Source organism: Bombyx mori, chromosome 9, assembly GCF_030269925.1.
Source record: "Bombyx mori chromosome 9, ASM3026992v2".
NCBI classification, from domain to species: Eukaryota; Metazoa; Arthropoda; class Insecta; order Lepidoptera; family Bombycidae; genus Bombyx; species Bombyx mori.
The window spans coordinates 15236837-15252875 of record NC_085115.1 but is presented as its reverse complement, the minus strand read 5'-3'; the positions used below and the strand labels follow the sequence as shown (position 1 = coordinate 15252875).

At 37.4% G+C, this 16039-nt stretch overlaps 3 protein-coding genes across 3 annotated transcripts in view; 1 reads left to right on the top strand and 2 right to left on the bottom strand.

Annotated features, from left to right (window-relative positions):
* Positions 1 to 16039, bottom strand: part of NimB (nimrod B) — a 660573-nt gene that overhangs the window by 122642 nt on the left and 521892 nt on the right. The gene's annotated exons all lie outside the window — the stretch shown is intronic.
* Positions 1 to 16039, bottom strand: part of LOC134199405 (angiotensin-converting enzyme) — a 189938-nt gene that overhangs the window by 51889 nt on the left and 122010 nt on the right. The window lies entirely within an intron of this gene.
* On the top strand, positions 9035 to 15630 carry CPG13 (cuticular protein glycine-rich 13). Its single transcript, NM_001173319.1, is given in 2 exon segments — positions 9035 to 9075; positions 14296 to 15630. Coding segments are annotated over 2 exon segments (1107 nt in total). The 5' UTR covers positions 9035 to 9063; the 3' UTR covers positions 15391 to 15630.

The following is a 16039-nucleotide window of genomic DNA, read 5'->3' as shown; positions in this document are numbered from 1 at the left end:
TCGTTTAGTCAGTAGAGTCCTAAATTCCATATCTTGGGCCCGCGGGCCCGCGGTCTGCTCCCAACATGTTCATACAATCCAGTCCAAAAACCCGCGCGCCCCCTAGACGTAGAAAGAAGGTTCGCCTGGGGTCCCGAAAAAGAAAGAGAAAAAAAGGCCAATCTTTTTTTTTCCTACCTGAGCTGAGAACCTTGAGAGGCTATTTCAGCGTAACCTTAACTAGTAGGTGACCTCACGGGGCTCGAACCTGACGACGTTGCTAACACGAACCCTAGCAAGAGCCGTGCTTCGCAGAATCTACCACCGGATCGGAAACGCGACCCACTGAGAAGATCCAGCGAGAAACTCAGTGGGCTGTGTCTGAGGGTTAATTTACTCATCGAGCCCTTCGTCGCAAGCGACGGGTTCGACGAGAACGATGACCGGTGCTTGAGGTACCTAAAAGCACCGTAAGTGGATCGGGAGGATCTGAAATTACGTGTTTGGGGCGACGTCGAGTGCTTTCCATTCTGTCCGCAGGATCGGGAATGTAGTTACCGGCGGCCACGATAAGAGGGTTCTCGTGTCGTGCCGCTTTATCGAAGTGGAAGGCCTATCGCCACACTATAACTTTCATGGTGAATATTGCTAGGGCGGTTCAGGTTTGAGCTAGCAATATAATAGTTTGATCTTGCACTTCTACTCGTGAAATAACATTCCGACCGGCTCATAGGTAACTGTGTCACCGGCACACGCGAAACAGTGTAAATTACAAAACGGATGATTTGACAAATCGCTTAGACCGATGATCTTTACATTACCTCGTATTAACCTATGTGACTCATCATATTATCCGCACGCTAAGTTATAGCATTGATTTATTTTTTTGTTACATTACTGGCATAGGAGCAATATGTCTTTAATCGCAACAGAACTATTAAAGAATTTACTAATTACAATTCAACTTGAGCTCGTATTATTTAAGAATAGTACTGTACACACGAAGTTGTGTAGTTTTTATTTTTATTGCATAGAATTGCTTAAGTGGTTACTGGAGCCTATAGACATCTACAACGTAAATGCGCCACCCACCTTGAGATATAAGTTCTAAGGTCTCAGTATAGTTACAACGGTTACCTCACCCTTCAAATCGAAACGCATTACTGCTTCACGGCAGAAATAGGTGAAGAGGTCCTACCACCAGTAATTACGCAAATTATAATTTTGCGGGTTTTTGATTTTTATTACACGATGCTATTCATTCAACGTGGAAGTCAATCGAGAACTTTTTTTTTTTTCCCTACCTATGCTGATAGCCTTGAGAGGCTATTTCAGCTTCGTCCTAACGTTTGTAGGTAAGCTCGCGGGGCTCAACCGGAGAGTTGCTAACACTGACCCTAGCAAGAGCAGTGCTTCGCTTAATCTACCACCGGATCGGAAACGCGACCCACTGAGAAGATCCGGCGAGAAACTCAGTGGGCTGTGTCTGTGGGTTAGTTCGCTCGTCGAGCCCTTCGTCGCAAGCGACGGGTTCGACGAGGACGGTGACCGGTGCTTGTGGTGCCTAAAAGCACCGTTAATGGATCAGGAGGATCCGTAATGACGTGAATCGTGAACGTTTGTCAAGTACGTATTTCATTAGAAAAATTGGTACCCGCCAGCGGGATTCGAACACCGTTGCATCGCTAGACACGAATGCACCGAACATCTTATCCTTTAGGCCATGACGACTTCAAAAGAGAGTAATGCTAATTTAGTTAGATTAATTTAGGTTAATCAAGAATTTCGGGGTAAAGAGAGTATCATAGATACTCTTTTCATATTTTAAGCAATTGACGAGAAAAGAGCTGACGGTTTAATAGACTCACGGGAGGCCATGGACATTACCGTCTTACAAGGCATGTGGTCGAAGATTTATTAGTATTGAATCACAACTATTCTACCCTTTAAATTAGGGAACAAACCAAAGAAGATTGTGGTCTGAGCTTACAATTCACCCTAACTCCAATAATTACGCAAATTTACAAAACGAGTTAGTCATGTTATTTCTTCAGCGTGGAAGTCATTGGTGAGCACGTGATAAGTAAGTATCTCCTTAGAAATGTTGGTACCGGCTTGCTGGATATGAACAGATGATCACAACGCTTGATGTTAGATCTTAAGATCACAACAGCTTCCAAAATTTCTATGCCCCTTTGATATTAAGTATTGATGATAGGATATATCTTTAACAACAATAGCGAATTATCAATTCATGAGACAGCTGTTTTACGTACAATAATATTGAGGTTTTAACCTCATGTCCCAAGATATGCATTCTTTTTGCGATGTCTATGTGCCACAGAAGGCCGGTACATGTGAGTTCGATGAAAAAAAATTTTTTTTTTTATTGCTTGGATGGGTGGACGACCTCTCAGCCCACCTGGTGTTAAGTGGTTACTGGAGCCCATAGAAATCTACAACTTAAATGCGCCACCCACCTCGAGATACAAGTTCTAAGGTCTCAAGTATAGTTATAACGGCTTTCGAACCGAAACGCATTGCTGCTTCACGGCGGAAATAGGCGGGGTGGTGGTACCTACCCGTGCGGACTCCCAAGAGGTCCTACCACCAGTGTTAGCATGTTTAACACATTAACATGCTCCAACTCAAAAACCATTCGGTGAGGTAATTTTCACTCGTTTTTGTTGTGCAAAGTTTTTCCGATTATACATATATAGATATATATAGGTGTTGTTTGTATATTTTGCAAAAATCAAGGTCGGAATTCATACAGCTGAACTGAATGCGGTGGCGTAACGAATCCTCATTCTGCTTTTTAATTTGTTGTTGAATAATTCAAAGTGTCCATTTAACTTGCGTTAACAAACTTCATATTAATAACGGCGCCGAAATTAGTGTTTGACGTGAAATCATAGAGTAATCATTTAATAAGCCAAACTTCGTACTATCAAAGAACATTTCTTTTTTTTTTTACGATTTAAAAAAATAATTCGAGGGGTGAGAGATTTTATTTATGCGACATTTTCGCAACTATTAGGGTCGATTCGACCAAACAAGAGTAAATCTTATTCTTAGAATAACTCGTCAGTTAATCGAGAGTCAATCAATTTTACGTTTTACCATCTACAATTCTAAGAATAGTGGGCCTATTCGGGAATTGTTACTATACCGCCGTTTCGCACGGAATAACGGAGCTATTCCGAGAATAATGTAATGGCGTCAGTCAGTCCAATCATCTGATTTCTGTCATTTCATAAATATTTATTCTGTTTTAATTTCAAGTCAATGCAATGCATATAATTATTATTAATAGTCTGGCATTGTATAATGCAATGCTTAAACGAAAAAAGATAAAACCACACGACAAAACTTGACAATTTCCTCAAACAAACAACAAATAAAATTAATACGTTTGACAGCTAGATATCTTGATAATGTATCGAACTGTTTAATTGTTTTTTGGTGTACATTAAAGAATACTCTCTCTCTCTCTCTCTCTCTCTCTCTCTCTCTCTCTCTCTCTCTCTCTCTCTCTCTCTCTCTCTCTCTCTCTCTCTCTCTCTCTCTCTATCTTCCACTACAGCTACTTTTTCACACTAAAATACGGCAAAATCGAGTTGACGCAATGTATGCTCTTACACTATGCCGTTGTACAACAACATTTATTTGCCGGGTTTTATTTTTGTTCACCATTCATTCTGCTATTCGCGTATTGTTATTCCTAGCGCAAGTATACTCTCGTTTACGTGGAAAAACGACTATGGATTTACTCGAGATTAAAATCATGGAATAGGTTATTCCTCGTATAGTTACTCGAGTATAAATTTAAGTTTGGTCGAATCCACCCTTAGTCATTTAAAGTTTAAAATTTGGAAAAAAAATATAATGACAAAAAAACTTTTTCAACTATTTGAATGGGCTTAACTTTTTTTATTGCTTAGATGGGTGGACGAGCTCACAGCCCACCTGGTGTTAAGGGTTACTGGAGCCCATAGACATCTACGACGTAAACGCGCCACCCAAGTTAGAAGTTCAATTGAAAACATCGAATTTTCTATACTAATACCAAATAAAACGGAACTTTTATTACAAAGATGAATGTCGCGTGTTAAGCGAAATGTCGCTTAAACCAATAGCTTTTCACCCTTCGTTAGAGTTATTTTCTGAGCGTTTCTAAGCGCTCCGAACTGTCTGTATTAAGTCAGAAGTATTTGGCCCTTCTTTCCCGATCCTGCGGACAGAATGGAAAGCAGTTGACGTCGCCCAAAACACGTCATCTCGGATCCTCCCGATCCACTAACGGTGCTTCTAGGTACTTCAAGCACCGGTCACCGTTCTCGTCGAACCCGTCGCTTGCGACGAAGGGCTCGACGAATAAATTAACTCTCAGACACAGCCCACTGAGTTTCTCGCCGGATCTTCTCAGTGGGTCGCGTTTCCGATCCGGTGGTAGATTCTGCGAAGCATTACTCTTGCTAGGGTTCATATTACGAGGGCTGCACTAAAAGTATCGGGAATGGATTATTTCCACTGTTCCTGTCATATTAAAATATTTTTATTTGAAAACTCCTTGGTTTTAAAAATCGAATACCATTTATTAATTTAAAAAAAAAATCTCGGTCTTGTCACGAGGTTTTGTCAAACTTGTTTAGTCGTTGAGAAAATGGAATTGACTCGAGAAAATTCAAGAGCGATGATTTGATTTATTATGACTTTCGAAGCGGTTTAACACAAAAACAGTGTGTTGACCGGATGATTTCTGCATTTGGTGATGAAGCCCCATCCAAAACCACAATTTATCGCTGGTTTGCTGAGTTTCAACGTGGACGTGTCAAGCTCAGTGATTATCCCCGTCAAGGTCGTCCAAAAACTGCAGTCACCCAAGAAAACGATGCTGTGCGTAAGCTGATTGAGGAAGATCGACATGTGACATACCGCGAAATTCAGGCAACTTTAGACATTGGCATGAGTCAAATACAAATAATCTTGCGTGAACAATTAGGTGTAAAAAAGTTGTTTTCCCGATGGATACCGCATTCGCTCTGTGAAGAGCAAAAAGCGGCTCGCGTTACTTGGTGCGTCAGAACTCTCGAAAGATTCCACGCAGGATCCTCAAATGCTGTATACAACATTATATCAGGTGACGAATCCTGGATATACGCGTACGAACCCGAAACAAAAAACCAGTCACGAGTTTGGGTGTTCGAAAATGAGTTAAAGCCAACAAAAATTGTTCGTTCACGGAGTGTTGCAAAAAAAATGGTGGCCACGTTTGTCTCCAAAACCGGCCATGTTACGACTATTCCTCTTGAGGGACAAAGAACGGTTAATGCAGAATGGTATGCTAGCATTTGTTTGCCACAGGTCGTTTCTGAGCTCCGTAAAGAGAACTGCAACCGCCGCATCATCCTCCATCACGACAATGCGAGTTCTCACACCGCGCACAGAACAAAAGAGTTTTTAGAGCAAGAAAACATAGAATTATTAGACCATCCGCCGTACAGCCCCGACCTAAGCCCTAATGATTTCTATACTTTCCCTAAAATAAAGAATAAATTGCATGGACAGAGATTTTCATCACCTGAAGAAGCTGTGGACGCCTACAAAACGGCCATTTTGGAAATCCCAACTTCCGAATGGAATGGTTGCTTCAATGATTGGTTCCATCGTATAGAAAAATGTGTCAAATTTCGCGGAGAATACTTCGAAAAGCAATAAATACATTTTTAAATAGTAATGTTGTGTCACTTCGTTAATTCCCGAAATTTTCAGTGCCGCCTATGTAGCATCGTCGTCAGGTTTGAGCCCCGTGAGCTCACCTACTAGTTACGGTTATGCTGGAATAGCCGCTCCAGGCTACCAGCTTAGGTAAATAAATTTTATGTGCTCAAATATCATCACTGGCATCGTAAAGGAATGTGACAGAGAAAAAATAAAAATCTATTAACCGACTGGAGCCTCTGGGTCTGCGGAGGGACTTCGGTTCCCTCTGTATTTTGTACCGTATGTTCCATGGGGAGTGCTCTGAGGAATTGTTCGAGATGATACCAGCATCTCGTTTTTACCATCGCACCGCCCGCCACCGGAGTAGAGTTCATCCATACTACCTGGAGCCACTGCGGTCATCCACAGTGCGTTTCCAGAGATCTTTTTTGCCACGTACCATCCGGCTATGGAATGAGCTCCCCTCCACGGTGTTTCCCGAGCGCTATGACATGTCCTTCTTCAAACGAGGCTTATGGAGAGTATTAAGCGGTAGGCAGCGGCTTGGCTCTGCCCCTGGCATTGCTGAAGTCCATGGGCGACGGTAACCACTCACCATCAGGTGGGCCGTATGCCCGTCTGCCTACAAAGGCAATAAAAAAAAAAAAAAAAAAATTAAAAAAAGGAATAGGTTCTGAATTTGACTCGTTTTTCTGTGTTTTTCCTCCCAGCGTTTTTCTACGTGACCCGATTTTTATTTTATTTTCATTTGAAAGCTGGTGCTTCTGGTGTGGTATCAGACCAGTAGATTATGAGATATCCTTAATAATGCATTATTTAATTAACTTCGACTATATTGATGATGTCCACATTTGGTATTGGCGAAGATGGTTTTCGTGGTGAAGACGTGATGATGACGATAAAAATGAAGTATTTTTTTAAACATAATTTTCAGAGACACGCATTTCACTACTGAGTTAACACAGAGTAAGTATGTACCTTTTTGGGCTCATAAAGACTTGCATCCAGGGCCGTAAAACAATCTAAAAAAATACCTTTTTTATTTTGGCGCCTGACTTAAGTGTTAATGCTTCGAACATCGCATCTAGCAATTATAGTAATAATAACTAAATTACGCGCCACGCACTAATTATCCTGAACAATTTAATAACTTTATTACTCAATCGTTCTGTTTCCTTTAATATCCGATGATTTATTATCGACTTATGTTATGGCTGTATAGGTTGCGAATCTGTTGCAACATTATAATTAGACATAACTGTGGAATAGACAATACTAATCAAGGATTATAAAATTAGAATATTTAAGGAGGCCATTTAGTATGTAATCGATCATTTAATCATTTTTCCGAATTAAATAACTAGTAGAATTATTAACAAGAAAAATGAATTGCACGCCTAATTTTCTTGGCATATTAATTTGCTTTATTACTCGATCGTAAAAAAAAGCGAATAAATGAACCAATATATTGTCTACGTGTCCATTGCTTGAGTCAATATTTTTTAAGTTAATCCATAGATAATAAAATGTTTCTTCACACCAATCGCCACAATTTGAATGATGGAGTATCTGTGGGCTGTGATTTCAGATTTATGTGATTACCGATCTTTTTCTTTAGGGTTTTTTGTGACAAAAAATTGTATGAAAGTTTTCATTCAATTAATTTCACAGCATAAATATTTAAGTTAACTCGAAAAAACTACGCACTTATGATAGTCTGTACTTAATTTCGTTACAGTGATAATCATTATTCAATATAGAAAACTGCATAGTCGGAGGACACGATATATGATATACACAGAGAAAACTATGTGTTAGCATCTATGGCATATATGTCGTTTCGATCGGTGAAGCTTCAATCCAGTTAAGAAATACATTCGTGATTCTTTCAAACATATCGATAGATTTTGAACAAAGAAAATTTAATAAATGGAAAATAAATAAAGTTAGACACGTCTACAAATATCTGCTCACTGTGAAATCTATTTTAAAATTTTCATTTTAGAACTCAACAATTTCAAATGACGTATTCCCAATTTATGTATAGAATTATTTGAACGACTTAAATTAGAAATGTTAATCCAGTATTTTTTTGTAAAACGTAGCTATTTTTAATTTTTATTGCTCGTTACTTCAAAGATCAAGTGTACTAATTATATTTAGAGCGTCATTTAAGTAAATCATTAGACATTTGTTACTATATACTCTTTATACATTATATGATGTACTACGCTAAAAAGATTATTAATTAAAATTGAAAAGTACTTTCCCGTTCGAAATACATAATAATTTGCATATTGATTAAATATTGTCACGATTATCAAAATGTTCTTAGAAATGTGACAGAGAGAAGAAAAGCTTGAAGAAAAATTCTACTGAGCAGAAACAATTTCAAACTTCTGGTGCTATAAATAAATTTTATTATCGTTTAAGTCTATAAGATTTTGTTGCCTTTTTCATTGATTATATTTTATAGACATTATGAGTTCGTAGATTATTAAAAGATATTCTTTAAAAAATAACGAGATAAAGAAAACCTTAAAAAAATTCGCGGGAGATTTAATTAGGATGACGGATCCCATGCATCCTCGCAATTCGCATTAATAGAACAAAGTCGTTAACGATTTTCAATTAATATAAATAAATTAATAAATTATTTATTAGTAAGTTGGGAATTCTATTTTTTATACGACCAAAATAACGTTTATATGAAGATAAAACACAATGCCAATATTAAATAAGTAATAAATCATTTTTTGTTGGATCACATTCACCCTTTAAGATTTTCGTTTTCTCTATAAAAATTTAAATTTTGTTTGGAAGGATTACAATGAAAACTCAAAAATCATTCGTTTGTCTAATTACTAAAATTTTACAGCACTGACTGATTTATGTTTACGTTCTAGAATGAAAAATAAATTAACACACATTTACACAATTCTAAATATGAAATAAATAAACAAATTGTAAGAAAAACAAAAATAAAAAAAGCGCATAAAAAAAAGTTGTCCTAAATGCATTCCAAAAATGAAGACCATTAAAAAAAAAACATTCTAAATACATTCCAAAATTGAAACTAAACGAAGCGTCTATAAAGAATGGCAGGCAAAACAAACAGTTCGAAAATTAAAATAACGAAAATGTTTGTTTTTCGAACGCGCGGCGCGCCAGTTTCCCGCGCGACGTACGATCGAATACGAAGGACTCGCTTACACGACGGACAAAACGACGGCCTATTCCAGCCGCTATGCCCCCCGCAATAGCGAAAGTAACAAATAACAAACTATAAAAACAGACGGCGTGGTCCGCAATGTATCCAGTTCGATTCCCGACTTCATCCACCGTTGAAGAGGCATAATGAAAACAGCGGTGAGTGTCGTCTCTAGTGCGTGTGACGTGCCGTGTTGTGCTCGAAGTGATGACTTCAAAGAAGTGTTAAAATAAAAAATTAAAAAAATTGAAAAAAGCGTGATAGTGCTGTGCGTTATAAAACTTTTAAGCTGATGCTAATAATTTTTTAAACGATATCAAACGCTTTTTTGAAGTCAACGCTTTTCACAAAATACTAGCTGTACCCGTCCGCTTCGCTGGGCATTTAAAATTAACATTATTATTTCTCAGCACCACAAAGATTCTCACCATTAACGGGAGTCCAACACTCATATAAATATTAGCCTATCCATTAAGTACATGTATTTTGTACATGACTACCAAGTTTCAAGTCAATCGGATGCGTGGTTCAATAGTTATAACGGAACATCCGTAAAAACCACTGTAGATTTATATATTAGTATAGAAAACTCGATATATCCGTAAAAGTGATAAAATTGAAAAACACATTTTTTATAGTTGCTTTCTTAAGCAATACGCATACGATGATTTTACGGGCCATCGATCTAGTTAATCGAGGAACAACAGCAATTGCAACGTAAATAGTATACATGTAATCACTGGACCGCACACATTAATCTTGCTTTATTACGTCACAATGCCCATTTTCACTTAGCATCGAACGGGTTACAAACTAGTCCAGACCAGGAAGAATCCGACGACAGATCTTATATAGTTTTACGTAACTTCTTACTAATATTACACAATTCAACAAAAAAAATATGATAATAGGAAGTTATAAGTTCAACGTACAAGAAAGATATATGTTGAAACGTTTGTGATACATTTCGTAATGACGTATCGTCATCGTCATTGTTCCAATTCATAAGTAGCAGTCTCATACATTCGGATGGGAAAAGAAAAATAGCTGCAGAATTTTATTAAGTAAATCTTTAAGCCTGTTTTGTTTTTGTTCTAAAAAAAACAAAAAAAGATTTTCAGAAATAATTCTAACAATGACCGCAACTTTTTCTAGAAACCTAAACAAATGCATGAAATTCATTCATCAAAGAACAACGTAAAGTTTTTCTGATAGTCAATATTTCCTTTGCAACATTGAAAAACGAATTCTAGCGGTAACCAGTTCTATAAGCGATCGGCTTACAAAGAGTTATGTTTCCTGTAAAACTCGTCGCATACTCGAACCGCTTCGGTGTCGCCAGCCAGTGATATCTTACTGAGAATCTTCCTAATTGTAAAATAATTTGCTTGTTAGCATCATTGAGCTTTAAAAGAACATTTTAACAAGATAGCATGAGAGTTATTTTTTCGAATTAGGCACTTTGAAATTCGTTAAAAGATAGTTGTTCGGAAGTAATTCATAGGTCATCAAGTAATTCATAATTCAAGAAATAATTCATAATTCATCACAATAGTAACAGTTTATTTGTAAAAATTGTCTTTTTTATACCACGATCGTGCTTTACTTAGTAAAGGAATTTAAATTTAAGCACTAAATTATATTGATATAGATCATTAACAGTGTATTAAAATGTCAAGACTACGTTTGAATAGAATCGATTTTGTTAGACTCTATATTTAGAGAACACAAAAATCTATATATATAAAAATGAATTGCTGTTCGTTAGTCTCGCTAAAACTCGAGAACGGCTGGATCGATTTGGCTAATTTTGGTCTTGAATTATTTGCGGAAGTCCAGAGAAGGTTTAAAAGGTAGATAAATATGAAAATGCTTGGAATTAAATAAAAATAACAATTATGTTTTTCCTTTGATTTGTCTCGGACGGATTCCTTTTGTTTGTTTTAGGTTTATTTTATACAAAAGCTTAGGTCTTTTATTTATCGATTGAGGCACTACGAAGTCTGCCGGGTCAGCTATTTGTAATAAAATTCGATTTCAAAAAGAAAGAATCCTTTTTGATTCGAAACTTTCAAGGAGTCTTTGTTTGAATCGAGTAGGTAAAATAATACGGCCTTAACTCGTTCATTTGACCGGCCATACAATGGTGTAATGTTGCGAAAGTGCCCCATAAGAGATCTCCCACAAGACCGATAGATGACCTCGTCCTCTTTGCTATAATTAGCGCAGTTCGTTTCAATAGTTTTTTTTTATTTTATTTTGCTACGATTAGACTTTCTATATTCCTTACAATACTAAAATCTTCCTTCGAGAATCAAGAACCATAACACGCTAAAACTAACAGTTAAAAGCTTTAACTGCTGGTAGGACCTCTTGTGAGTCCGCGCGGATAGGTACCACCACCCTGCCTATTTCTGCCGTGAAGCAGTAATGCGTTTCGATTTGAAGGGTAGGGCAGCCGTTGTAACTATACTTGAGACCTTAGAGCTTATGTCTCAAGATGGGTGGCGCATTTATGTTGTAGATGTCTATGGGCTCCAGTAACCACTTAACACCAGGTGAGGTGTGAGCTCGTCCACCTACCTAAGCAATAAAAAAAAACTAAGCAAAGTTATTCACCGTTCAAATTATTTACTGTATGTGATCGTCTCATTATAGTCAAATTATCATTAATATAAATTCTATAAAATACTAATGATGTCAGAATTTTCTTATTCGATTTCAACATCAATCGAATAATCATGAACTCAACACCTTCAAACTGAAGACAGATTATCTGCGGGGTTTTTTTTTTTTTTGGTATCGATTTGTCAAACGCGTACAAACTTAAGAGAAAAGTTACATAACAAAGTTGGATACGAACGTAACAAAACTGGAATACGGCTTAATATACGATGTACGTGTTCGGAATATTTTAAAGAACCTTTCGTGTACACTTTTGTTTTTGTTCAACCACGCTGAGACGTTTATGTTCGTTAACGGTAGATCTATTAGATAAAAGGCGATTAACAAATTGTTATGTGCTCTGAATTAGCAATGACGTTTGGCTTAAAAGTCTCGTTACTGTTACTGGTATAATACCATCAACAAAAAAAAAAAACAATAATATTATTTCAAACTAGCGACCCGCCCTCGCTTCGCTTCGGAAACTGTAATTTATTATTGATTTCTTCTCTATTTAATGGATGTTATTATACATATAAACCTTCCTCTTCAATCACTCTATCTATTAAAAAAAACCGCATCAAAATCTGTTGCGTAGTTTTAAAGGTTTAAGCACACATAGGGATAGACAGATATGGGGACAGAAAAAGCGACTTTAATAATAATAATAATAATAAAATTTTTTACTGTGTAGTGATAAGACTTTTAATTAGGTAAAGAAATTTAGACTTTATAAAATGCTGCCAAGAAAATAGCTTCGTAATCAAATATTCATATATTTATTTATTTATTTAAATACAAAACGAAAACTAAAATTATTTCAAAATAGACGATATTCCAAATATTAAGTCTCGGGTTAATAAGCATTTTCCTATAATCAGATTAATTCTATAATCATCTCATTACGAATTCCGAAAATCGTACGATTTAAATTTATAATAAAATACGTAACGATCGCTCTTATGAATTCGACCTGACTTTTAAATTTTTTATTACGGACAGCATTGAGCGTGGAACTTGTTTGCAACAACCGTAACTTGGCTGTGTTATGTTTATTGTTTGTTGACCCTGTTTTTAGGGCATCGTTCGCGGCGTTTACACTATCCGACAATTTTATTAATAATCGGGTCGTTATCGATAAGAAGCATATTATTCTTCTGAGTACCACAATCGGTTGTAATAAAGCAATATCAAGACACGCGCGCAAGCTAATTCTCCCACGGGAATTGTATAACGACGTTTTTCGCTCGGAGGCTGTTACGACAGATCGCGTTTAATGTCTGGTTACGTCCATCGATTTAAGCTATTCGGATATTTAAAACGGTAGTTAGCGGTTATTATATTCAATCGGGGCTTATTGCAACTCGTTATGATCCAGTCAACTAATGATGTTTTGGTTTCTTTAAGTGATTTATTTTGTTCGAACATTGCCGATTGCTTATTGATCGCAATGAGCTATAAGTTTGTTAGTGTTCATAAATACTGAGTTACTGATTTATTTCAACAAGGTATTTAATAGGCTATGAAATTTAATTGGCAGTTGGCTCACGTAGAACAATGACTTATTTTTATATAAACGCGTCCACAATCACATCTGGTGTAAAAGCGTTATTCTGACCCATAGAAATCGCAATTTGAACTCACTCACTACAGACATGAGGTCTAAGTCTTAATTGTATTGTACAAAGACCTAACCGTACGCCCTCAAAAGACGCCCTCCGGGGTATCTGTCTTTTGCTTTCCCACACAAGATAGTGTATCTTTTTTCGTGTTCTAATTATTTTGTTCCATTTATCAGAAGCAACTATTATGAAAACTGATCTATTTGTTTGTCGCAAAACTTGCTAAAAATTAAAATTAGCTCATAAATTATTTATCTACTACATAGCTTTATCAACAACCTATTAAGATTTCAAATCTCGTTAATTTTCAATCGACGAAAACATAAAAAAAAAAGTTTTAATTTATTCGAATATCTTGAATATAAGGAAACTATTAATTTTAAAAATATATCAAAATAAATGAAAAACATTCTAGAAATAAAATCAAGATGGCGCTTTTTTCTAATCTGGTTTACTGAATACAATTAGAGATAATACAATTATAATAAGTTAAATGTGTTTAAATTACCTAACCGGATTAGTCGAGTTATTTTAAAATTGTTTTCAATTCTAATATCATTAACATAGAATATTCATAGTTCAAAGCACAGAGCGTGCTGTCACGAATCGATATCACAGTTCTAACATTTCCAATCAATACCCAATGAACTAGATATTCATTATTCAGTTAGTTCATAAACTAATCCATCCTAGATACATTCTCTTATGTATTTAATTCATCAAATATTCAGTTGAATATATTAAAACTGATGAACAGATTTAGGGCTTATTCTACATTAAATCAACAATGATAATAAGAAAGAAAAAAAAACTTAAATTGTGTGTCTATTTTTTATAAACCGCTCTATTAACTTCATTTCCTTAGATTTATTTTAACCAAAAAGTTATTTTATTCTTTTTAGAATTAAAATAATTTTTAGTATAACGTATTGACTCTACTGACGTAAATAACTTTCACCATTTTGGGTTAATGCCAAAAGAAAATGGGTACATTTTTATCATATATATTCTTACGTCTTTATATTATGTAATAATTACTTTCCAAAAGGCAATAAAGCATTTCAATACAGTGTTATATTATCCTTGTTGCAGCTCTGCTTAGTTTTCCTGCTGGTAGCAGCAGCGGCTGCCAGTGAGAAGAAGACGACAGAAAGCAAAGCTGAACCCCTAGAGAAGAAATTGGACAAACGTGGTCTCCTGAACCTCGGGTATGGATACGGTATTGATGGTCTTGACGTTGGCTACATCGGACACGGACAAGGACTCGGAGGCGCCTACAACTACGTAGACGGAGGCTACTCCTCCGGCTACGGCCTCAACTTCGGTGGACATACCGACGTCACCAAGACCATCACCCTCGTCAAAGGCGTCCCTGTACCTTACGCCGTCGACAGACCCGTTCCATACCCAGTTGAGAAGCACGTGCCTTATCCCGTCAAGGTAGCCGTGCCCCAACCCTACGAGGTCGTCAAACACGTGCCATATCACGTGAAGGAGTACGTTAAGGTTCCCGTCCACGTTCCCGCGCCATACCCAGTCGAAAAGAAGGTGCCTTATCCCGTACACGTACCAGTTGACAGGCCTTACCCCGTCAAGGTGCTCGTGCCCCAGCCCTACCCAGTCGAGAAGCACGTCCCCTACCCCGTCAAGGTTCCAGTGCCCCAACCTTACCCCGTGGAGAAACACGTGCCATACCCCGTCGAAGTTAAGGTGCCCGTACCGCAGCCCTACCCCGTTGTGAAGCACGTCGGTGTCCCCGTCAAGGTGCCCGTCGACAGGCCCTACCCCGTGCATGTGCCTGCTCCTTACCCCGTCGAGAAGCCAGTGCCTTTTGCTGTCCCAGTTGAGAAGCCAGTGGCCTACCCCGTCCATGTTCCTGTCGACAGGCCTTACGCCGTGCACGTTGAGAAGCCCGTGGCCGTTCCCGTAAAGGTGCCAGTGCCCCAACCCTACCCCGTGTACAAGCACGTGCCGTACGCGGTCGACAGGCCAGTCGCCGTTCCCGTCAAAGTGCCCGTTGACAGGCCCTACCCCGTAACTGTTGAGAGGCACGTGCCCATAACAGTCGAGAAGCCAGTCCCGGTACCAGTGAAGGTTCCCTACCTCGTCAGCGACCACCACGACCATCACGACCACCACGACCATTACAGCCAACTCAGCTACGGCGGTTCGTACTACGGCCACTAAATTAATTAATTTTAGTCACATCGTGTTCATTCGTAACTATCGAAATTATTTATGAATATCTCGCCTAGCACAGCCGGGCCATCAGCAAAATTCGATCCACTATCTTTTAAAATGTATATTTTTTTTATTTATGTCATGTATGCAGAGAGATGCACGTGTACGTAGTGATATAAAAGGTTACCATTTCTAGTTTTAAGTCGAATGTAAAAAGCTATGAGTAATAAAAGGTAAATAAACTTTTTTGTTTGTTTCATTCGGTTGGGGAAGTGATCTTGTTAGCAGGAAAAGACAGTAAAAGCCGTGACTAAAGGCCATACAATGTTCGGCCTTCACGCCTCTTACTCACGGTTATAATTTGTATAATAAATATTTGAATTGCGTGAATGCAAGCGCGGTGCTCGGCTTTAATACATAAACTAGGAACCTGATCCAAAAAAAAATATTTTAATAAAAATTTCAACACATAAATTTTAATGTCTCATTAATTCTTTAAAATCTTTCGTTCCACTCATTCAAAAGGTAATTATACACCCACGTATTTATTCTATAATTTATAATCAATATATTACGAAATCCGAATACAATTTCAATATCAACATTCCAAGACTAGATTAAGGCGAATCTAGATTGTCCAAAGGATTTCGCAACA